Here is a 25,170-nt window from a genome sequence, read left to right as displayed (position 1 = left end):
AGGCAATACAAAAAATCGTGTACATTCACCTTACAAGCAATATTTGAACGTGATGACCGCCATCCAATTTGCGTCAGTCTTTGGCATAGTACAGTTTTCTCGATCACTCTAACACAACTACCACAGAAGTGTCGATAACAAGAAGAGCACTATTCACCACTCTCCGCGCCTTGCGAGGGAAAATTGTTTCTTTCATCCCCGTTTTCAATATACATCAAACGCGGTTTTCATCTGGATGCATTTTTATCCCAACTAAAAGTATTCCGTGGTTATACTGAAAGAAAATACACGAACCTCTTGAATCATTGGCATAAACACAAGCAACATAATGCAAGAGACTTCTGAAGTCACTTATTTATTAATTAAAGGTACTATGGAAGTACATGAAGAACCGCAAGTGTCTCAAAGACATCAACATCATGGTGAAATCGTAACAGCCCGAGGCAAGGTGTGGGGAGGACAACAGGCATGAACCAACATGTCCAACGAGATGAGAGCGACTCACAACTTCAATCATGTTATCGGTCATGGGATAAACTTGGAAGGAAACTTGACAACGAGTACAACCCAAAGTTCCCGACCCTACAAAGCCTGAGTTACATGAGTATTTCAAAAACAATATTGAGTAGTTTGAAGTTTATAAAAAGAGTTAGCATGATCGTCCTTCCACCCTATTCTCCTTCAATCCAATCTAGGAGTTGTTTCTCATCACTATGATGGAAGGTCTGAGATCATAATCTGCATGAGAGTCACTCTTCTTGCAGCAATGGAAGTCCTAACTAGACATGTGGGCCTAAAATGATTAGGAAAATGATAAGTTCCAAACATCTGATGAGGAACTATTTCAAATAATCTTAGCAGGGTTCTGTGAGGGTCCAACTCTATAGAAGATATTTGCTCACAAGTAAGTCGAACTGTTATAGAACAGTGTGCCTGCCCAGCTAATGAAAAGATCACCTTTCACAACATTTCATCAACATTCACAATTACAGTACTAACAATTAAATGTAAAAAATGTAAAAATCAATACACTTTCACTTTCATTCTTGAAAGTCAATCTTGTTCAAATGAACTGACGCACCCTAACCCTAACCCTAACCCTAACCCTAACCCTAACCCTAACCCTAACCCTAACCCTAACCCTAACCCTAACCCTAACCCTAACCCTAACCCTAACCCTAACCCTAACCCTAACCCTAACCCTAACCCTAACCCTAACCCTAACCCTGATTGCTAATTATTTTTGAGCCCATGTCAAGAAAATACGGAGAAGATCAGATCCAGATAAATGACAGGATATGATTGCGTGCGTGTTCTCGAAACCGTGATTAGCGAAATGCGAAGGGAACTTGTGAAAACCACAAAACTTTTTTCCTACATGCTGTGAATGTAAAGCAGGTGTTTTGTGAAGACAGGATCCTGTGTTTCCTAGAAAAGACAGGATTGATTTTTCCTTTTTTGAGCTGTCAGATGGATACACGTACGATGGCTCAAATTTGCCGGATGCAGCTGAAAAGTTGATTAGCACATTTTGCTTATGTAGAACCATGGAGGAAGGACACAAGTTTTTTTTTCCCCAGCTCTAAACTGTGACACGATTCATAAAATTCCACGAAACTTGGTGTTAGATGTCACAACACCCCCCTTGACCACATACCAGAAGACATATGAATATTTCCAACTTTTGTTGGCAAAAGGCACATTGAGTGGTGAAGTTGTGAAGTTACCACATCGAATTATGGAATTGCCAAAAGACTGTGAAACTGTATACAAAGTGGTGGAATAACAAAGCCGACAATGTAGCATCAGAGCGAGCGAGGATAGCAACGGCGTGTACATCATTGTCCAATCCAGCATCGTGCATGGACAGGGTTTGCCCGTAACGTTTTTCTCACTTGCCAGCCGGACCAGCAGTGATGGCTTTTTACTACTCCATAAACAGAATTTTCACTAGTCCGCGTCTTCCCCCAAATTTCACTGAACATTCTTTTTGGCACTAGTGTTCAGTTCTGCTCCAACATCATGCACAACAGTGTGCACTCGGTGCTGACTGTTGTTTAATTGTCGATGAGTAATCATAAATGGCCATGGGAATTATGAATTTCCAGAATATTCATGAGTATAACTCTACTCAAGCAAATTAAATATAAATCACATATATGCCACAAAATTGAAATAAATGTTTCTGTGAGGTGACATAATTTGTGGGGAGTCGTTTTGCTGAAGTCCCTACAATGTTCTCATTCAGCTACAGGCCATGATGTAGTGTATGAACAACCTGGCCGGGGTTACATGTACATTGCAAGGATGCGAACATTGTGATTGGGGTGTTCAGTGTACATTTACACCTGTCACCACCACAGTAAGAAGACAGCTAATGGTACTTTTTATGTGACAATGGGCCCTTAAAGCATTTAAAGGATTAGCCCCACCACAAAGTTAATGAGGAAGGCCCCAGTAGATGGGCTCACTGCATTTTCATGGTGTTTTCACTTGACCTCATGGTGTCGGCAAGGGGTCACATCCGGGATTATTTTCACGATGTTTTTACCACGTGAACTGCCATGAAGTTGCAGTGAAAAAACAATTTCACAGTGAAACTGCAAATTAACTGCAAATTCACGGTGCTGAAATTCATAGTGTTATCGGGTTAACACTACTTTTAATGATGACGATCATGCCGGTCCAGGGAATGACAGGATCGCTGGGTGGAATCATGAGGGCGATGGCAAAGGGAGCCAGGCAGGCTACGAAGGCACAGACCACGTAGAACAAGTTCTTGGTGATTTCCACCTGTCGCTTATTGAAGCTAGGTGGTGGGTTCTTGTGAAGCTGCGTGGTGCTAGCAGCGTTGGAGGAACTTGAAGTATCCCCCATTTCGATTCCTTTGCCTTTCCCCGTCATCTTCTTCATGTGACCGGTGATGTGGCGGTAAATCTTGAAGTAGCATACGAAAAGAATGATCAGAGGAACGGGGTAGACCAACGCAGAGCCGACCAGACTAAAGTAGTCGCTCGTTTCATGGGATGTGTCTTGGGTACAGGTCTTGTATTTCTCCGAATACCCCCATTTTCCAAGTCCAACCAGAGGGAGACAACAGACTAAAGCAGGGTAAACCCAGATGACTACCAGCATAGCTGCAATCTTCTTTGGGGTGTAGACAGAGCGGTAGGTAGCCGTTGTCTTGGTGATGAGTATGTACCGGTTGATGGAAATGGCAGCCAGAGTAATGATGCTGCATCCAAGACTACAGAAGCCGATAGCAGCCACGATGGAACAGACAATCTCAGGCATAGGCCAACCACTCATGCTGAATAACGCTACCGCAGTGAAGGGTGCCGACAGACACGTCACAAGGTCAGCTATGGCCAAGTTGACCACGAAGGCGTTGGTGCGCGTCTGGAGCTTCCTGGACAAGATGACCGCCAAGATGACCATAATATTACCGAGGCCAACGACAGCAACAAGACACACGACGGCTCCAATGATTGCTCTTTGCGTGTAGTTTTCAAATCGAAAGTTCCGCCCATCTCCTTGGGTTGTGGTTTCCAAATTGTCGCGGTTGTCATGTTTTCAGTAAGAGAGTTCTCAGATGACGTCATAAAAGAGTTCTCATCGGAAGATGTGGTGCTGGAAATGGTCGCATCGCCGGTTGTCGTGGTTGTCATAGCATCAGTTGTCATGGTGAATGTTCCGGTTGCCATGGTGAATTGTCAAACCAAAATGGCAGTTTAGATGATGTAATGTCCCAATTTTCGATGCCACTCACAGTAAACACTTTGCCGAATCGGGCTATATTGATACGCAGGTTCTGAAAAAGAAAATAATATGAACATAGAGTAGATCATTCTTAGCAATTCCAAAATATAGTCCAATCCACCTAATCTCTTCGAATATTTCTACTAACGGGGATATTCAGAAACAAATAAATCCTTTCGACAAGTTAACGCCCAGTAGTGTTTGGACTACAACTGTGTAACATTTCACGTGATAGCACATCCAGCTTGGGGGGGTGTGCTTAGATGACATCTGCGCTTGCAGCCTCGCGCCACAAGGAAAATATCTGTGAGTCAGTTAAAAGATACAAAGACTTCAACGTTTCGGGTAGCTCGTTCTGGCATTCTTCAGGAGACTGCAAGAAACTACAATCTCCTGACGACAGACACATCATACAGTTCGCCTAGGCTTCGGTTGTTGTTTTCAGGACTTCACCAACTCAAGGAGGAAGCAATATTTTTTACAATATGGTAAAACCGAGGGCTCTACAACACTGATTTCCCCGCCGTTAAAATCTTCAAATGTCATCTGATTTTACCGTTTATATAACATATGACGTATTTTTAAAAAGTGCTAGCCTGTTTTCACCGCTATAGGTCGGAAAAAGGAAAATGAAAGTCGTGCATTATGACCGCTTGAAGCCCTACGTAGGTGAGTTGAAACCATGGAGTGGTGGGGAACGGAGGGAAAATGAGAATCCTGGATGTGCAAGGCAGACAAATAACACGTTGGTTGGTGGCAGTGATATGGCAGGAGACAGCAATCGAAATGAAGAGGAAGAGTCCTTTCTTCAGTCACAGGCATTAATCCGACCGCTGATGAAGAAACAAATGGTCCAGACATTGGGGAAGAACCCTAGACAGAGGATGTAGCACCTGATGGAACGTCATCAGGACAAGCGAGTACACAGGCAGCAATGCCGACCGTTGATGAAGAACTGATTGGCTTAGACACTGACACAGGGTCTCAGACAGAGCAGCTAGTACCTAAAGCAGCGTCATCATGACAACCAAGCAGTAGGCAGACGATACCGCCACCAAGGCGGAAGCCACCAAGGCAGCATAGGATGCCGCAACGCTACCTGTAATATCAGTAATAGGGATGTCTCTGCACTTGAAGGGCGTGAAGGGGTGTGCCTTGAATAGTTGTGATTGGGCGCGGGGAGAGCTACGCTGTTAACAGGATCTACCATTTCATTTGTTCGCAGAAAGAAGTTCAGAGCTATAGAACTACCGAGAGATGGGAGGAAGTGACAAGAAGCCGGACAAGGAACGACCCGAGTCCGAGACTGTGTAGTGTCCAAAATGTCACAAGATGGTGCACAAGAGGAGCCTTATACAGCCCTTAACTGGTGAGCATGGTCCACGACTCTTCTACTGGTGCCTTCGGTGCTCTCATTAAAACAAGTGTTAGGATAACCTCAGAGCCCATTGCCACCCAGATCGGATCTTCGAGGTGGAACAGATAAAAGCTGAGACTTATAAAAAACGGGGGAGGAGGAGCTTCATCCCAGATAGGTCTACCCCTAAGAGAGAAATGCAAGAGCGCTGTTTTAGGGAGGAAACTAGGGATGGCTAGGCCAGGAAGCACGAGACAGATCCCAAGGGGAAGCGTGACGAGGACAGTGACGAGCAATGTAAAGACAAGAGGCCAAGGGGTAGAGTCTCAACAGCTAGCACTCTCTCCAGGCCGCCGGATGACGCCCCAATTGCTCTTTCGATCCCACGCAGGCGTTCACCAAACCAAAAGAAGACCGAGAAGCCTTTGACTACTGGAGAGCAGAGCAAGGAGCATGCAACAGCTGCACCTAGAAAAGTGGAAAATGAAACTCCTGCCAAAGAGGGCCACGACTGTACAGAGACTGCCACTGACGTACCAGAGGCAGTAAAGGAGGTAGAGATGGGTCAATCAGGGTATCGGATGGATAAGGGTCTCGGAGAGCTAGTTGAGATAGCATTATCTCCGACACCGATGCTTCGGGATCAAGAAGAGTCGTCCACTGATGAGCAACCGGTGGTTAGATATGGGGTAAACCACTGGGAATTATGGCAATGCTCCAGAGTGAATCTATTGGGGGAAGTGTGCCTCACGAGAGGAGTAACTGGCTGCTGGACTGGCCTCAACCCATGGTACCAGAGAAACTCCTACCTGGGCAGGTGATTCACGTGAAAGAAACCAGAGAAACCTTCCTGTATGCTAGGGAACGACGTACCATCTGTGGCGAAGTGCAGAGAGAGTTTCACATCGTTTACTTGAAGTCACTGCCTCAAAAGACGACCAGCGAGTCTGAAGAATCGCAGAACACCAGTAGACTTTGCCGACTGATCCGCTGAAGAGACAGCGCGGAGGAAGTCTTAGGCGCGCCTACGGATCAGGAGGATCTGGTGAGAGCGATGGTCGGTGACGTAAACCAAGTCCGAGAGACATCATCGAGGAGGGTGTTCCAGGAAGGCCGGAAACAAACCAAAATAGACCTATCCCCTGGTCGCCTCTTCAACCACTCGTTGGGTCGGCTGAGGGTCCGTCGAAGGAGACCGCCACATACCCGTGCATTTAAAAAAACCATTCAGCTCTAACAAAGTAACAAATTCATAGCACACCAAATCTCCCAAACAATACAACAAATGGTACTTCAAAAAAAAAAAAACTTTGGAAAATCGTGTTGAAGTTCTTACTTTTGATTGAGTGGATCGCTGGCAAACAGGGTAAAATCATGTATTATTTCTGACGGATTTTGGAGTCAATTACTTTCCCTTAGGGCACACAAAGGTTTTGATTTTTATTTGAACCATTGACTTTTAAGCAAACTTTTATGTGGCAATTCGCGGATATGTTTTTGAAATAGAAACCAGATGTTGGTCATCCTTAACTTCTTCTCATAAAAGATATCACCATGATTTTTATGTTTCCTAAAGGGAAAATGAAGCTCAAGCTTACAGACAAATACATGTAACTATGCTTTGATCCTCATTAGAGCGGGAGACACGGAATGAAGAGCCCCCATTGGTACCCCACAAACCACAATGGGCAAAAGTAGTTTGACATGCTTGGACGATACGCCCAGAACCACGGTACTTGTCTTTCCGCATATCATGGAGCCTTTGCCCTACTGTTGCCAGTCACAGTTCATCATCACCATCATCATATCGATTCGACCACAAACGACAACTTACCGAGATATCGAGAACAATATCCGTATGGTAGTAATGATGATTGCGGTCGCACTTATTCAGACTAACATAATACTGTGGCGCCGCGCCCCTCCGACGAAGGCGAGAGCGCCCTCCCCCTCGAGGCGCGGTGCGTCGGACGGCACGCCGGAGAGTCCCTGAGCGGCTAGGGACGAGTCCGTTGGGACCGAAGCATACCGTCCCCCAAGAAAGTTGGTCTTCGTCGAGATGATGGCTAATCTGATTGGTCGAAACTGAATGACGTAAACCGGACAGACCTGACTTCTATACCCCTGACTTATATACAATAATTAACAAGCGGCTGGTTTATTCATCAACACACTCAACCAATACACCAGTAGAGGGCGCTATTGACGGGGGAACTGCGTGATTATACGTGACTGGACTTCGCCCAGAGCAGCGAACACCACAATTAATTGCGGGCATCCAGTGCCGAATCAGGGACTTTAGCAAGTCTACGGGCTTATTGTCAGGGCTGCGCTACACGCAAGTCACGTCACGAGATAGCAATCCACCCTTGCATCGACCGCAAGCTCCTATCAGGAACTATACCGCACCACCAATCAGCCCCTCAACCTACCGAGCCTCTCAACAACACACGCACCAGTCGGACTTGGGCACAGTCACACTAGGCTACGTGACTTTAACCCTTGCACAGGATTCTCGACCCTTACCTCAGGATTAGCCCTTTATCAGGACGACTAGTCCTAGCCTACGTGCGCCTTTTATAGGGTGCGTTCGATTAGCTTACACGTGTAAGTCAAACTTACACCAGAGCGTTCGTTTAGCCATCACGTGATCCCCGTGCCTGCCCTGGTGTCAACCACTACTACCCCAGCTGGCGAGCGGGTCTCTGGAGGCTGCCCGAGTGTAATGACGTAACGGATGGACTGTTAGAGCATGGACGTACATGATGGAACGTGGCGGGGACTTGACCTTTATCCCAGAATGCCTTGGAAAACACACTGGAGCGTTCGATAAGCCTCATTTTGAGGCTTCCCTTGAGTGTAACACTGGTGTGTTCAGGGAAGCTAATCGAACGCACCCATAGCTTTCGCACTTCTATGACCACGCCCGCGCACGCGCTCACGTGACTAAGCAGTGCCTTCCGATCCGCTGCCCTATCGCACAACGCACAAGGCGGACCCTGTGCGCCGCGCTTGCTTAACACACAGCTATGCGCGCCTAACATCTGCCTCTGTTACTGGGCAGAGCGCCATCTATATCTTTGCACCGCACCTAGTGACTAGCGCCCTCTGTCACGTCACAATTCGTTTGAAATATTCAAGCAATGTGCGAACAAGGTGTGGTTGTTGATAGTACTGCCAATGTGGGCAACGAATAAACGAGTTTTACTTACTGATAGGAATACTGGGCGGTCAGGTCGTAACGTTAATGTGACGGGCGCCACAGAGCAATATATTCCACCTTCTCCTGTGTGGCTATACACTCTGGTAACACGCTGAGCCTGGAACTACCTCGATGTCTTTACAGCTAAAGGTGGAAAGACCCTTAACCACCCGAGGTTTACAAATAAAACGAGTTGGAATAGGGTCAAGTCACAAATCAGTTCACAAGTCATTTCGAAAGTTAGTCCACAAATCAGGTTGGAACTAACTTTACAGGTGAACAACGACAAAGGAATAATGCCTTTGTCATTGGTTGATTTAGGACTGAATAACCTGTGGTGACTTGTGGCTGACTCGGTTGCAACTCTGTTTCCATGAGTTTAACAATTCACAAGTTTTCTCGGGTGAAATTCAAAGCTACATCCTACTAGTGCAGACGTCTTAAGTAACTCCAATTTGTACGTTCGAATCATTTTTTTTATCCTTCATTGACGGAGTAGCCTATGAAGAAATGGTGTTAACCCGCCCTCCCACCAACATGCTATAACAGTGTCCCTTTTGCTAGTAAGTGCCCCGTTTCTCCCGTTAATTTTCGGTACAATGTCCCATAAGTGCCTTCTCCACACAACAGCATCAGTTCTTTTGCTAAGGGCACTTTTCGTATAGTGCCTTGTACAAAATGTTGCCCCTAATGGTATACTCACTGGCCCGCTTTTACAAGTTAAATGAAAGTAAAGGATTGTGCGGGAACCCATCCAACTCTTGATTCCCTCCTTCCTCTTTTCAACTTCACGTAAACCAGGAGACCAATTGGAAGAGCCGATCATTTCAGCAGGAAATGCCACTTTATTTCGATAGCAACCCACCCCTCCCATCTGGATGACCTTCTACGCGACTGCCGCGTTTAGGTTTTTTCTAAAGAGCGCCATCATTTCAGTTTGGGAAAAGGTTTACCCGTGCTTTCCAATATAATACGGGGAGGGAAAATTACTTTTACTCTGCACGCGCGAGGTCAACTTGAGTGCAGAGGGTCAGAAAATCTTCTTTCATTTTGGTTTCGAGTCCAACAAGAGTGAAATTCAAAACCAAAATAAAAAACCGAAACCAAAATAAAAACTAAGATGTTGTATGAGGCTGTATCAGTTTACTGTTTCCATTTCGACAACATTTGTGATTGGACTTTCAAGTTCCTCTGGGGCTGGTCTGGTGATTGGTAACAAATTTGATGTAGGCCTACTCGAAATCCTTCTTTAATACACGAAATACATCGCGATTTTTTCTATTAATGGAGCGAAGCCAAGGCAAATGAAACATTTTACTATACGATTGATCGAAACAGTCCATCGAGTGTCGATTTAAAGACGCCGTTAATACGCATTCTTTACTACACTTTTTCTTGTCATTCAAATTTTTCCTGGCAAAAAATACCAGAAATTTAATCCACGGATACCATCTCATATCAAACGAAATTACAGGCCCTTAGCAAAATGACAAACTACCGCCAAAATTCTGTCACGCTATCTCTACAGTTCTGTAAACTTACCAACCAAGGCTCTTACAGATTCCACCAGCAAAATAATTCTTACAAGAACAGCAACTGAGAGTGTCACTTTCCAAAGTACACTTCCCACTAGAGAAATACATTATTTAAACAGTTCGAATTAGTTTTCTCATCAAATAAGATGCGAGAAAAGATATGAATCTTTTCAATTATTTCCATTCATGAACATCAAAGGGGCCCAAAGCATTTACTGCAGGATAATTGTCAACGTAAATCGCATCGTACTTGAACTCGACAACAAAATTCAATAACCTTTAAACTGTAATGAGACGACTCGGTAGCATAGTTTATCGTGGTTTATCCGTTACCAAAGCATTTTCTCTTGCTATGCACACGTAGGCCTACATGCTCGCTGGAAGTAAGTTAGCAAGGTCTCCATGACAAAATACAGTGCAATAGAAAAATATGTCTACAATGTAAATTTCACACAGAGGGCTATAGTCGTACCAGATTTTCGTCCAATTTTCTTTCAAATTATTTTCATTGCTAAATAAAATATTTACAAAATGTAACACAATGTGACAGGATGGCAAAATTATGCATCTTAAAAAATATATTAATATTCTTTAGGGTTACTATTACTGATATACGACGCATCCATTATGTATAATTTCGTTGGTTTTTTTTTACAAAAGTTTGCGTCAATTTGAATAAATATCAATGCATTTCAGAAAACTATTGCATTTAAAGATGTCTGAACAATAAGAATGTCGGCTGCCTACTTTCGTGCACGAATCACTGCCCTGATCCCGCTATATACAATGAAACGCTAACAATCCGAACATTAATGCCTATACACAAAAAGACAGGTGCAGTGACTATTACCCAACTGCTAAGGTAGGTCTTGAGGTAAGACCAAGCTGATCTGAAACAAACCAACACGGAAGGACACAGCACGACTCGAAATAATCAAAAGTTCGAATAAAACACATAAACAGCAAAGATGGACCATGCTGTCCTCTGTCCCCGCTGTCAAAGCGTCTGACACGCGCAGAGAGCAACTGAAATTGTACTGTTCTGTACAATTTTGGGATGCATCAAATTTTTGAAATATTTTGGGATTGATTTTTTTTTACCTTTTTTGAAAATGCATTGTTCTTCCGCAATAGATGTATCTTACTATCCTGCAGATTATTTGGATCTGATCTTACGCAGACAGCCAGAGGGCTCTGGAATCATGTGATACCGGCACCGCAACATGTGACGGAACACCTCCTTGAAGTGTGGGTGCTTGGCCCCGTAGATGATCGGGTTGACAGCGCTGTTGAAGATCACGATCGTGCCGGTCCACGGGATTGCGGGATCGCTGGGTGGTATCATGAGGGCGATAGCAAAGGGAGCCAGGCAGGCGATGAAGGCACAGACCACGTAGAAAAGGTTCTTGGTGATCTCAACTTGCCGCTTACTGAAGCTAGGTGATGTGTTCTTCTGTAGCTGAGTAGTACTACTCGTAGAACTGGACCCTGACCGTTCACTCATCTCCATATTCTTGCCCATCTTCTTCAAGTGGCCGGTGATGTGGCGGTAAATCTTGACGTAGCACACCACTAGGATGATCAGTTGGATGGGATACGCGAGAGCAGAGCCAATCAAGCTTAAGAGATCGCTGGTCTCCAATGAGTTGTCTTGGTTACAGGTTTTGTATTTCTCTGAGTATCCAAACATCCCGATCCCGAAGAAGGGCAACGAGCAAACGAGACATGGGTATGCCCAGGTGAAGAACAGCATGATTACAATTTTTTTGGGCGTGTAGATGGAGCGATACGTTTTCAGTGGCTTGGTAATGAGAACATACCGGTTGATGGCGATAGCGACGAGGTTCATGATACTGGCCGCGATACCGAGAAAGTAAAGACCACCCATGAAGGAACACAGGAGAGGTGGCAAGGCCTTGGGCCAACCGCTCAAGCTGAACAGAGCCACGGCGGTGAACGGAATGGAGCCGCACGTCAACAGGTCAGCTACGGCCAAGTTGACGACGAAGACGTTGGTGCGCGTCTGGAGCTTCCTGGACAAAATGACCGCAAGAATCACCATGAAGTTCCCCGATAAACCCACCACCGCCACGACGCTGTAGATGCAGCCAATGATGATCCTCTGGACGGGGTCTTCAAAGCGAAAGTTTCGACCGTCACCTTGCGTCGTGGTTTCCATCACGGTTGAACTCGTCATATCCGAAGCATGAACTGCTTCGGGTGTCATGAAAGGTGATGACAACAGACTCGTCATGGATGTCACATTTTCCAACATCGTTTCACTGGTCATTTGGGTCGTCATACTGAAAATGACGGTCACTTTGGTTACTAACTCGACAACTTTTGCCGAATGTATAGTGCCACTCGACAATACAAGGACTACTGAAGTTCACTCTGCGCAATCCATCCTATTAAGTTGCTGTTGGAAGGATCAATCACTCTTTGCACTCTAACGGATATCACCACAGGCTTGATGGTGGTTTCACATCCGCGTTGTTACCTCTAATGTTTGCGATTCTTTATCAGTCAATTTCAAGGGTAAGTAAAACTTCCAATAATAAACACCGGTCCCTGGCTTACTTTCTATGCTTTATTCCCCCAGAAGTTTTCTTGTGGTTTACTCGAGTGTGGTACTTGATGTGTGCCAGAGAACCTTATTTTTCTTTCGTGTCTATTTCCTTGTCTCGCTCAGTCACTGAACTATTTTTTTTTCTTTTTGACAGCCGTCTATCATGGTATGATTTTTTTTGCATCTCTGCAGTGCAAACAGAGGGCGTTTTTCTTACGCAGCACTGTTTTCGTGGCGTGCCGTTTTTGCGCCTTTCAACTTTTCCAAAACCTGAAAAAGAAGGAAATTTCTCAAATATTTTTATATGAACAATATAAAATAAATATTCACGCGCTATCTCAGGTGCACCAAACTGTCTAATCGATATAACGTACTATATACAGGCCCAAAGGGGGAAACCAGAGGAAAAGTTTCATCAGAGGGTGGCGTTTTTTTTACACGATTAAGGAGAACATGGGGACAAAATAATCAAAAACTACTCCCATCCCTGAATCTCTAACAATGTATAGACTGACTCAAGCTCATCAAAGAAAACAAGACAAAGGAAATAACAACAAAACTGAAAACAATTAATCAAAAACAACAGAAACAAAACAAAATAAAACAAAAAACTAAACAAAAACGAAAGACACAAACGAATAAGCAACACCCATATGCATCAACCAACAAACAGACAAAAACAAAAAGCAATTGTGCCGGTATCCGGACATTGGTTTAACTGGGCTTTTGCTAAATCTGACAAGTTTATTTGGTTGTTTTAATCTTTTTTTTTGGCAAAGGATTAAGTATTTCGAGATAAAGCCATGGCAAAAAACTAAAACGGACAGGACTGTATCGAGATAGGACTGGGCAATTGACATCTTTGCAAAGACTGATGTCGAGGGGTGGTGTAACAGAACATGCTACTTTAGTTGGAGTGATATCGACCCAAAAGTCTATTTTGAGAACTATGACATTACATAGCACCACTGCCTGACATCCTGCATCATGCCATTACCAAAGGAAGGGAATATCCGTTTTCTTGAAATGAACACATGTTCTGAACTGATTTTGAAATGAACCTGAGTAACCCGAGTTCAACTTTGAATTCGAGGAAACCAAGCAGTGTTTGTTTTACTATACTAGGCTTCTTATCAACTTAGTTTAATTTCCCATACATGCATATAATCATAAATATAATATAATAACTATTGTGGTAATATGTAACGTCGGTTCCAATGAAATGTGGATTCAAAATGTCGAGTATTGAAAGTTGCCTATACACGCCCATTCAGATTTGTTTGAAAGTAAGCTTTGTTAATGCCACTACATGTAAATGAGTCAGTCGACAAATTAAGATCATTCCAATTCAAATAATTGGAATAAGTTTATTATTTTTCTTTAAGCCTATCGAAAGCTGGTAATTGGTTAATGAAGAATCTAGCGTGTTTTTGGCACACATATTCTGTTTTGGTTTTGCCGTCTACTTTCAAGTGTGTTTTCCACCATTTTTTCATATTATGTGCTCTCTGATTCGCTGCCACTTTGTCATACAGGTCATTGGTACATTTGTCACCTTTCAACTTGACAAGGTCTGAATATTACAAGATATAAACACAGCATGGAAAGTAAAAACTTCACAAGGCAATAACAAAAAATCGTGTACATTCACCTTACAAGCAATATTTGAACGTGATGACCGCCATCCAATTTGCGTCAGTCTTTGGCATAGGCCTAGTAAAGTTTTCTCGATCGCTTTAACACAACTACCACAGAAGTGTCGATAACAAGAAGAGCACTATTCACCACTCTCCGCGCCTTTCGAGGGAAAATTGTTTCTTTCATCCCCGTTTTCAATATATACATCAAACGCGGTTTTCATCTAGATGCATTTTTATCCCAACTAAAAGTATTCCGAGGTTATACTGAAAGAAAATACACGAACCTCTTGAATCATTGGCATAAACACAAGCAACATAATGCAAGAGACTTCTAAAGTCACTTATTTATTAATTAAAGGTACTATGGAAGTACACGAAGAACCGCAAGTGTCTCAAAGAAATCAACATCATGGTGAAATCGTAACAGTCTGAGGCAAGGTGTGGGGAGGACAACAGACATGAACCAACATGTCCAACGAGATGAGAGCGACTCACAACTTCAATCATGTTATCGGTCATGGGATAAACTTGGAAGGAAACTTGACAACGAGTGCAACCCAAAGTTCCCGACCCTACAAAGCCTCAGTTACATGAGTATTTCAAAAACAATATTGAGTGGTTTGAAGTTTATAAAAAGAGTTTGCATGATCGTCCTTCCACTCTATTCTCCTTGAATCCAATCTAGGAGTTGTTCTCATCACTATGACGGAAGGTCTAAGATAATAATCTGCATGAGAGTCACTCTTCTTGCAGCTATGCAAGTCCTAACTAGACATGTGGGCCTAAAATGATTAGGAAAACGATAAGTTCCAAACATCTGATAAGAAACTATTTCAAATAATCTTAGCAGGGTTCTGTGAAGGTCCAACTCTATAGAAGATATTTGCTCACAATTAAGTCGAACTGTTATAGAACAGTGTGCCTGCCCAGTTAATGAAAAGATCACCTTTCACAACATTTCATCAAGATTCACAATTGTAGTACTAACAATTAAATGTAAAAAAATATCAATACACTTTCACCTTCATTCTTGAAAGTTAATCTTGTTCAAATGAACTGACGCACTCTATACTCAGGTTGTGAACCTTATCATCTTGAACATACATCCTATTGCGATTGCTAATTATTTTTGAGCCCATGTCAAGAAAATACGGAGAAGTCATATACAGTCATTTATCTGGATCTTATCTTACGCAGGCAGCCAGAGGGCTCTGGAATCATGTGATACCGGCACCGCAACATGTGACGGAACACCTCCTTGAAGTGTGGGTGCTTGGCCCCGTATATGATCGGGTTGACACCGCTGTTGAAGATGATGATCATGCCGGTCCAAGGAATGACAGGATCGCTGGGTGGAATCATGAGGGCGATAGCAAAGGGAGCCAGGCAGGCTACGAAGGCACAGACCACGTAGAACAAGTTCTTGGTGATTTCCACCTGTCGCTTATTGAAGCTAGGTGGTGGGTTCTTGTGAAGCTGCGTGGTGCTAGCAGCGTTGGAGGAACTTGAAGTATCCCCCATTTCGATTCCTTTGCCTTTCCCCATCATCTTCTTCATGTGACCGGTGATGTGGCGGTAAATCTTGAAGTAGCATACGAAAAGAATGATCAGAGGAACGGGGTAGATCAACGCAGAGCCGACCAGACTAAAGTAGTCGCTCGTTTCATGGGATGTGTCTTGGGTACAGGTCTTGTATTTCTCCGAATACCCCCATTTTCCAAGTCCAACCAGAGGGAGACAACAGACTAAAGCAGGGTAAACCCAGATGACTACCAGCATAGCTGCAATCTTCTTTGGGGTGTAGACAGAGCGGTAGGTAGCCGTTGTCTTGGTGATGAGTATGTACCGGTTGATGGAAATGGCAGCCAGAGTAATGATGCTGCATCCAAGGCTACAGAAGCCGATAGCAGCCACGATGGAGCAGACAATCTCAGGCATAGGCCAACCACTCATGCTGAATAACGCTACCGCAGTGAAGGGTGCCGACAGACACGTCACAAGGTCAGCTATGGCCAAGTTGACCACGAAGGCGTTGGTGCGCGTCTGGAGCTTCTTGGACAAGATGACTGCCAAGATGACCATAATATTACCGACGAGGCCAACGACAGCAACAAGACACACGACAGTTCCAATGATTGCTCTTTGCGTGTAGTCGTCAAATCGAAAGTTCCGCCCATCTCCTTGGGTTGTGGTTTCCAACATTGTCGCGGTTGTCATGTTTTCAGTAAGAGAGTTCTCAGATGACGTCATAAAAGAGTTCTCATCGGAAGATGTGGTGCTGAAAATGGTCGCATCGCCGGTTATCATGGTTGTCATAGCATCAGTTGTCATGGTGAATGTTTCAGTTGCCATGGTGAATTGTGAAACCAAAATGGCAGTTTAAACGATGTAATGTCCCAACTTTTCAACGCCACTCACAGTAAACACTTTGCCGAATCGGGCTGTATTGATACGCAGGTTCTAAAAAAGAAAGAAAATGCGAACATAGTGTAGATCATTATAAGCAATACCAAAAAATAAAATAATCCACCGAATCTCTTCAAAAATCTCTAGTAACGGGTATGTTCAGAGCCAAATAAATCCTTTCGACAAGTTAACGCCCAGTAGCGTTTGGACTACAACTGTACATGTGTAACATTTCACGTGATAGCACATCCAGCTTGGGGGGGGTGTGCTTAGAGGACATCTGCGCTTGCAGCCTCGCGCCACAAGGAAAATATCTGTGAGTCAGTTAAAAGATACAAAGACTTCAACGTTTCGGGTAGCTCGTTCTGGTATTCTTCAGGAGACTGCCAGAAACTACAATCTCCTGACGACGGACACAGCATATAGTCTGCCTAGAGTTCTTCAGTTTTGTTTTTTCAAGATTTCACCAACTCACGGAGGAAGCAACATTTTACAACATGGTAAAAACCGCAGGCTCCCCAACATTGCTTTCCTCGCCGTTCAAACCTTCAAATATCATCTGATTTTGCCCATAAGATAACATTTGATGAATTTTTCAGGGATTGCTAGCACGTCACCGGTGCTGCACTAGCAAAGCCTGTGTTTTGCCGCTAAAGGTTAGAAAATTCGGGTCATATTTTAAGAAGAAAAAGTTCCCCATTTTATTCCTCGACCCAAATCTTAGAAAAGCCATTGTACCGCTTCAAAGTGGGCAATTCTCCCCACAATAGGAAATCGGATTAACAGGAAAAGACACTGACAGAATAAACAGGAACGACTCAAACAAAAACATAATGTTCGATTAAACAAATAAAAAAAGAGGATTGGTTTGTTGACCGAATCCATTATCTAGTATCAAAGTGTATTGGTAGGTTGCACAAGTATTTATGAATAGTTTTTATTTTGAGTTTCATTTAATAATTTTAATAAAAATGATTATTAAAGCCAAACCGCGATGTTGAGTCTCATAACTTTGTTGCAACAACTCAACCGACTTGTATTCGGCTCAACTCACGTGACTGCCATTCGTGTTTGATGTAATCAATTTGCCGAAAATATATAAGGTTTCATGTTTGAGGAAATGCCTGAGAGGAGAACAACTCGTGATTGTGAGGCAAACGTGGGATCCTAACTACTTCTTTCTTGCTTTTGCAAGCCAACAACAATCCAAGTAGATTTTCCTTGCAATGTAGCCAGGAAACATTCATTTCTCAGATGTTTATCTTTTCCTAGTAATTTTTCTTTTGATTTATCTAACAGTTTTGCAGTTTCCGAAACTCGTTTTTTCGTCAGTATGGGGCACTTCAATTATCACTCTCCCCACCCCCCGCAAAAAATAATGTTGCACAAAAACTCTCCTTTTGAATAACTTTGCATGGGAAGTCTTGGCCATGTTGGATTTTTGCATCAGCTGACCTTGAAATCAAATTTTTAAAAGGAAATCAGCAACTTTCTGTTTTTTATTTTTACGATATGTAATATGAAGTACATATAAATGAAACAGAGTTACGAACGGTTTCAAGTTGCATCTAAAAGTAGGTTATCTAGCATGTTGAGTTTTGAATTGGCATTAAAACCTCATTCAGATATCAACATGTCATAGAAATTTCCTCTTTCGAACTCTCTGCCTGTCATTTAAACAATGTTTCTTTTGGAGATCGCAAAAGCAGTAGGCCAACTAAACCAATTCCATGACTATTAGATTAGCGGGAACCAGACTGTCTGCCAACAATATGAGTTAGGTATTAACCAATATTACTTTCCGTCCTCTGCTTGTCACAGGTGACCTGTGACTCTTCCATTGATTTCTTATTAATGATAAACCCGGTACACACTGGCACGTTAACCAAGTCACGTCGCTATCCGGGTTAACTCCAAAATGGGAAGTCTGGACGACTACCACCAATTCTTTGTGGTAAATCCACGACGAGGCAGAAACCACACCTAAACTTTCCTCCAGTATCAGTCCAATTATAAACTGCAAAACTAATTTGCTTTAGTGACCAACAACGCATGCGTACAAGATCCTGGGTAATATATCCGTGCATCCCCTTTAAACAAAGCATATGCATCTGCATGAATTCAAAAATTTATAGCACACCAAAACCTGGTTTACCCAAAACAAGGCAGATCATTTTAAACTTTTGAAAAATATGTTGAAGTGCTTACTGCCGACAATGTAGACTTCTAGCAGAGTACAATCATGGCATATTTTCGACGGAGTTTTGGGGGCCAATTTCTCTCCCTCATGGCATAAACGGTCTTGATTTTGTTTTTAACAAATTATTTTTAAGCAATTAAATTTTTTTGCGGCGATTTGGGGCAACGTTTTGAAAAAATATCATTAATACTAAGCGGAAACCAGATGTCAGTCAGCCTTAACTTCTTTCAATCAAGATATCAGTCTGATTTTCACGTTGTTAAGGAAAAATTAAGCCCAAGCCTGCAGACTAAGAATAACTATGCCATAATTCCGATTCCAGTAACTAATTACCCCCCCCCATCACTGTTAAATGTTCCAGCGAAAACCTGTAGAACTACGAAAAGTATACCGGGATTCTCGTTAGAGTGGAAACACGGAACGACGAGCCCCCATGCATGGGTACCCCACGAAACACTATGGGAAATAGTAGTTTGACATGTTTGGACGGTACGCCCAGAACCACGGGACTTGTCTTTCCGCATATCATGGAGTCATTGCCCTACTGTTGCCAGTCACAGTTCATCAGCATCATCATATCGATTCGACCACAATCGACAACTTACCGAGATATCGAGAGTAATATCCGTATGGTAGTAATGATGATTGCAGTCGCACTTATTCAAAGACTAACATAATACGTTTGACATATTCAATAAGTTGTGGTTGTTGATAGTACTGCCAATGTGGGCAACGAGAAAACGAGTTTTACTTACTGATATGTACATGTATGCTGGGCGGTCACTGGGTCAGGTCGTAACGTTGATGTGACAAGCGCCACAGAGCAATATATTCCACCTTCTCCCGTGTGGCTATACACTCTGGTAACACGCTGAGAAAGGTGGAAAGACCCAAAACCACTTACTGCAGGTGGACAAACACGAAAACAACCCAAACGTTTCGACTTCTGCGGTGCAACTATTATTAACTAGTGGGAAAGTCCCATTTAAGTAGTCAATTGTCCTGATCGCTTAATTGGTTTCGTCATCGATTGCACCCGGACGTGGTCAGACCTGGCCACGGAGATGGCAAGGCATCGGCAGTCGCGACAACAGGTTATGTTGAAACTTTACGCCAGTTTACTAGTGTACATGTACTGTACATGTACATGTACAGTGTATCTGTTTGTACAGTACAAGTACTCAAGCAGCTAGGCACTCGGGGTACCGGGTAAGAGGTATGCGGAACTTCCTTGTTCAACATCATCAGGTTTCAGTTCGACCTTTGACACTAACTCTGGGAGCGAGGTCACCCAGTGGGTCAAACCATGGATGTCAAACCAGAAGGCATGATAAGCATACTACTCTCTTGTTATCATTGAGGAAGAGATATTTTGCAACTTACAGAATGGTTTACCTGGTGACCAGCTTATTCATGGATGAGTAATGATTCCGCTCTTAACAATCGAATGGTTGGCTGACAACCGGAGTCAAAGTGACGTAGCCTATACTGATCAACGCGTACGGTCAAGTTTTCACCTTCTGACCTACGTTTCACCTTGGTTTCAATTCAATTCAGTTAACTAAGATGGTTATTTATAAACTTTCTTCGTGGCCAAAGGCCACATTACAAAGTTTTTACATTTAAAGATAGATACAACCATTAAAACGTTTGGTTAAACTTACAATAAATACGGAGTTGCTTGTCCACTGCTTATCAAGCAACTCCGTAGATCCGTGGACAAGCATTCAGTTTTGAGTGTCCGACTGCTAACTAGCGTGTACATATACATACCTGTTCCCAAACCACTACCACAAAAACTTTGATTTCAATGTAGCCAAGTATTTTCTTTTAATACATATGATGGGAGCCGTGCTTTGACTGAGGCCAAATAATGCTGTGTGGTTTGGCTATCTTCGTGAACAAATGTTGAGGCCGTTTCAAAATAATATCCGTGCTATGGCACTGATATTTAATTACAGTGGGTCTACATTTTATACATAGACGATGAGCCACATGTTAAGAGACCCGATGGCCAGTTTGATGCGTTCGGTTCACTTTATTCATCATTGATATAATTTCAGGCAAAAATTAACGGTTAACACATCGAATTTCTTCATTAGTTGTTTATATTTAATAGTCCTTTTGCATAAAAAGTTATTTTTTTACATTATTGAATAATTGCATTCGGAAGGAAAGAATTCGAACGGGTATGCATTTTTAAATTGGAAATTTACTAGAAGGTCAACTCAACCCGGCACCTGAGCTTTTGTGATGACAGTGCGGTTTGGAAGCTCGAACAGTGACGAAAATCTCTCTCTAGCTCTGAGGCTGCGTCGGCAATCTTTGAAGCCTTTAACGTGATCCGGAGTCGTCATTGACCGGGCTTTATTCCTTTGGTGTGAACGAGTGTCAGATCACGGTCCGAGTCGCACCAACATCGGACATGAACATTAAGCAGGAAACGGGAATTTCCGTGACCACGGAGGTGTCAAGATTATGGGATGGGATTTGTGGTAATATCAATAAATGCAGGAACGTTAATTAAATGATACGACTTCAATTTCTTTTCTTTGCCTGTTTTGGCGTGCAATATGTGGTATGTATTTTACAGAGTAAGACTTTTTAATTTTATTTTATAATGCACGTATGTTTGTATATCCCGTTCACACACATGACAGTAGTAAGAGGTAAGATGTATTCAAATAGGAGCCAACATAATATACCAACAGCAAACAATATAGTCAGATCAGATGTATAGTCAGATCAGATGAACAGTCAGATAAGATGTTTAGTCAGATCAGATGAACAGTCAGATCAGGTGTTTAGTCAGATCAGATGCATAGTCAGATCAGATGAACAGTCAGATCAGATGAACAGTCAGATCAGATGTGTAGTCAGATCAGATGTGTAGTCAGACCAGATGAACAGTCAGATCAGATGAACAGTCAGATCAGATGTATAGTCAGATCAGATGAACAGTCAGATCAGATGAACAGTCAGATCAGATGAACAGTCAGATCAGATGTACAGTCAGATCAGATGTTTAGTCAGATCAGATGTACAGTCAGATCAGATGTTTAGTCAGATCAGATGTACAGTCAGATCAGATGTTTAGTCAGATCAGATGTACAGTCAGATCAGATGTTTAGTCAGATCAGATGTACAGTCAGATCAGATGTTTAGTCAGATCAGATGTACAGTCAGATCAGATGTTTAGTCAGATCAGATGTACAGTCAGATCAGATGTTTAGTCAGATCAGATGTACAGTCAGATCAGATGTTTAGTCAGATCAGATGTACAGTCAGATCAGATGTTTAGTAAGATCAGATGTACAGTCAGATCAGATGTTTAGTCAGATCAGATGAACAGTCAGATCAGATGAACAGTCAGATCAGATGTGTAGTCAGATCAGATGTGTAGTCAGATCAGATGTACAGTCAGATCAGATGTGTAGTCAGATCAGATGTGTAGTCAGATCAGATGAACAGTCAGATCAGATGAACAGTCAGATCAGATGTGTAGTCAGATCAGATGTACAGTCAGATCAGATGTGTAGTCAGATCAGATGTGTAGTCAGATCAGATGTGTAGTCAGATGAGATGTACAGTCAGATCAGATGTGTAGTCAGATCAGATGTGTAGTCAGATCAGATGTACAGTCAGATCAGATGTGTAGTCAGATCAGATGTACAGTCAGATCAGATGTGTAGTCAGATCAGATGTGTAGTCAGATCAGATGAACAGTCAGATCAGATGAACAGTCAGATCAGATGTGTAGTCAGATCAGATGTGTAGTCAGATCAGATGTACAGTCAGATCAGATGTACAGTCAGATCAGATGTGTAGTCAGATCAGATGTACAGTCAGATCAGATGTGTAGTCAGATCAGATGTGTAGTCAGATCAGATGTACAGTCAGATCAGATGTGTAGTCAGATCAGATGTGTAGTCAGATCAGATGAACAGTCAGATCAGATGTGTAGTCAGATCAGATGTGTAGTCAGATCAGATGTGTAGTCAGATCAGATGTACAGTCAGATCAGATGTGTAGTCAGATCAGATGTGTAGTCAGATCAGATGTACAGTCAGATCAGATGTGTAGTCAGATCAGATGTGTAGTCAGATCAGATGTACAGTCAGATCAGATGTGTAGTCAGATCAGATGTACAGTCAGATCAGATGTGTAGTCAGATCAGATGAACAGTCAGATCAGATGTGTAGTCAGATCAGATGTGTAGTCAGATCAGATGTACAGTCAGATCAGATGTGTAGTCAGATCAGATGTACAGTCAGATCAGATGTGTAGTCAGATCAGATGTGTAGTCAGATCAGATGTACAGTCAGATCAGATGTGTAGTCAGATCAGATGTGTAGTCAGATCAGATGAACAGTCAGATCAGATGTGTAGTCAGATCAGATGTACAGTCAGATCAGATGTGTAGTCAGATCAGATGTACAGTCAGATCAGATGTGTAGTCAGATCAGATGTGTAGTCAGATCAGATGTACAGTCAGATCAGATGTGTAGTCAGATCAGATGTACAGTCAGATCAGATGTACAGTCAGATCAGATGTGTAGTCAGATCAGATGTACAGTCAGATCAGATGTGTAGTCAGATCAGATGAACAGTCAGATCAGATGTGTAGTCAGATCAGATGTGTAGTCAGATCAGATGTACAGTCAGATCAGATGTGTAGTCAGATCAGATGTACAGTCAGATCAGATGTGTAGTCAGATCAGATGTACAGTCAGATCAGATGTGTAGTCAGATCAGATGTACAGTCAGATCAGATGTGTAGTCAGATCAGATGTACAGTCAGATCAGATGTGTAGTCAGATCAGATGTACAGTACGGTACCGGGACAAAGAGGAACAGCGGCATCGTGCACAGGGGTGAGGGCGTTGGTCTCCGGGGTGTGACGTCAGATCCATCCACAGGAACTATTGCGTTGGTGTAACACTCCCAGCTGATGGTGGAAAGGCGTGTCCCATTCCCAACCAAAAAAACCCTGAATTTAATATGTTTCTTACAATAAATACGTGCCCATTCATTTAGTTTTCTGGAAACAAGATTGATTCTTCATTACTCTGTTAAACATCAATAAACAGACCAGCACGGTCCTCGCAATATAAGTGCTAAATCCGTGGCGAGATATTAATAAAATTAAATTGCTAATTTTGTCCGTACAAGCCGAAGAATAAACCATGAACATTTTAAGGTTACAAGCAATTGAATTCTCACAAGTTTTCAACGATGATTTATCAATAAATAAATAACACTTACAGAATAAATCAGGCTTTAGGGTTCGTGAATTGGCGAATCTAACTCGGCAAACCAATAGTTAAACGGGTGTCCACAATGATCGGCCTCGGCCGGCAACACAAAACTCAAGTTCCCTCGGCTTTCTCCAGACTGGAGAATGAATTCAAAGGGCCTCAGTGCCCTTGGAGACTTCGATCCAGATTCGCTTGCCACTAAGTGACAAGTCACTACCCAAAACTTGATTTTATACACTCATAAATATACTTGATTGGAATGCACTGGACCCATTTGGAGGGTCTCAGTGACCAAGAACATCCAACCAAGCACATTCATATACATGCGTGAAGTTTGCCCAAATTATGGGGAAACTGGCGTGACACCCATGCTCCTGCGAATGCCCAAAACTTCACTAGGCGTAAAAGCTCTAACAAAATGGACTTTACTCCCGAACACACACGGTTTAAAGCGGCAACTCAAAACCATAGTTTCCTAGTCCGTTTAAAGTTACATTCGATTCATAACCAAGCATCAATTCGTCCATTCCACAAGCTGCCACAATCCAAATGGAATAACCTATACACTCATACAACCTCCAACTGTGCAGTCATAACCGATAAACCTAACATAACCCGTAATTTATACAATCATAAAGAATTCAATTATCAAACATAATTCCCATGATTTTGTTTCCCATGGACTCCTGAAATATCCCAAACAAGTCATTGTTTGTGACAAACCCTAACATTTAGTTTTATGGAGTTTGAACTCTGTAGCCCTTTGCAATGGTTTGCTTCCTAGCGAGAAGCATAGGCATACATTATTTCCGGCTGCAGCCAGATAGTGAGTTAGTTCAGCATTTAAAACGCAAGGTCATTCGGGAACAAAATAATCACGGGCTTCATTTTGGGCATGCGTGTTTGGAATATTAGTACCGAACCGCTTCAGAACTTACACCAATGAACTTGGGCCGCCGCAAGAGTGAGACATGATCTAACCATGAACCATGCAGTATTAAGCCATAACATTTCGTAGCGACGTTAAGCGGTATGTCCAGCGTCGGGAGTTGTGAACAGATGCAATAAGAGTGTCTACATGCTTGCACTCTCAAGAATGACTAACGAAAGAAGCTATCATTTATATGCATACGGGGTCTTCACTGAATGTGGTTACCAGTTTCCCAACGTGCCTCAATCAAGATTTACAAGGTTTTACAAGTTTCAAACTTTTGCCACTGTTGAAATGTTGTCCACTTGAAAAA

The 25,170-nt window shown here is 42.7% G+C and overlaps 2 protein-coding genes and 1 pseudogene across 3 annotated transcripts; all 3 read right to left on the bottom strand.

The window, feature by feature from the left end:
- Positions 1 to 1,234: 1,234 nt before the first annotated feature.
- On the bottom strand, positions 1,235 to 19,553 carry LOC147798980 (beta-4C adrenergic receptor-like; annotated as a pseudogene). Its single transcript, XR_015425187.1, has 2 exons — positions 19,424 to 19,553; positions 1,235 to 3,811 (listed from the first exon to the last, which is right to left on the bottom strand). The product of XR_015425187.1 is annotated as a beta-4C adrenergic receptor-like (transcript).
- On the bottom strand, positions 9,329 to 13,025 carry LOC110985842 (alpha-1A adrenergic receptor-like). Its single transcript, XM_022247230.2, has one exon. It carries the CDS (start codon positions 12,153 to 12,155, stop codon positions 11,010 to 11,012), a length of 1,146 nt encoding a protein of 381 aa, XP_022102922.2. The 5' UTR covers positions 12,156 to 13,025; the 3' UTR covers positions 9,329 to 11,009.
- On the bottom strand, positions 13,178 to 19,565 carry LOC110985876 (alpha-1B adrenergic receptor-like). Its single transcript, XM_087136602.1, has 2 exons — positions 19,424 to 19,565; positions 13,178 to 16,522 (listed from the first exon to the last, which is right to left on the bottom strand). Exon 2 carries the CDS (start codon positions 16,412 to 16,414, stop codon positions 15,236 to 15,238), a length of 1,179 nt encoding a protein of 392 aa, XP_086992728.1. The 5' UTR covers positions 16,415 to 16,522; positions 19,424 to 19,565; the 3' UTR covers positions 13,178 to 15,235.
- Positions 19,566 to 25,170: the final 5,605 nt, after the last annotated feature.

The sequence above is a fragment of the Acanthaster planci genome, linkage group LG05 (assembly GCF_054643075.1).
Source record: "Acanthaster planci isolate LZ-2023a linkage group LG05, COTS_SCS, whole genome shotgun sequence".
Classification (NCBI taxonomy): Eukaryota; Metazoa; Echinodermata; class Asteroidea; order Valvatida; family Acanthasteridae; genus Acanthaster; species Acanthaster planci.
Note: the sequence above shows the minus strand (reverse complement) of the source record. Positions and strands in the feature narration are given on the sequence as shown.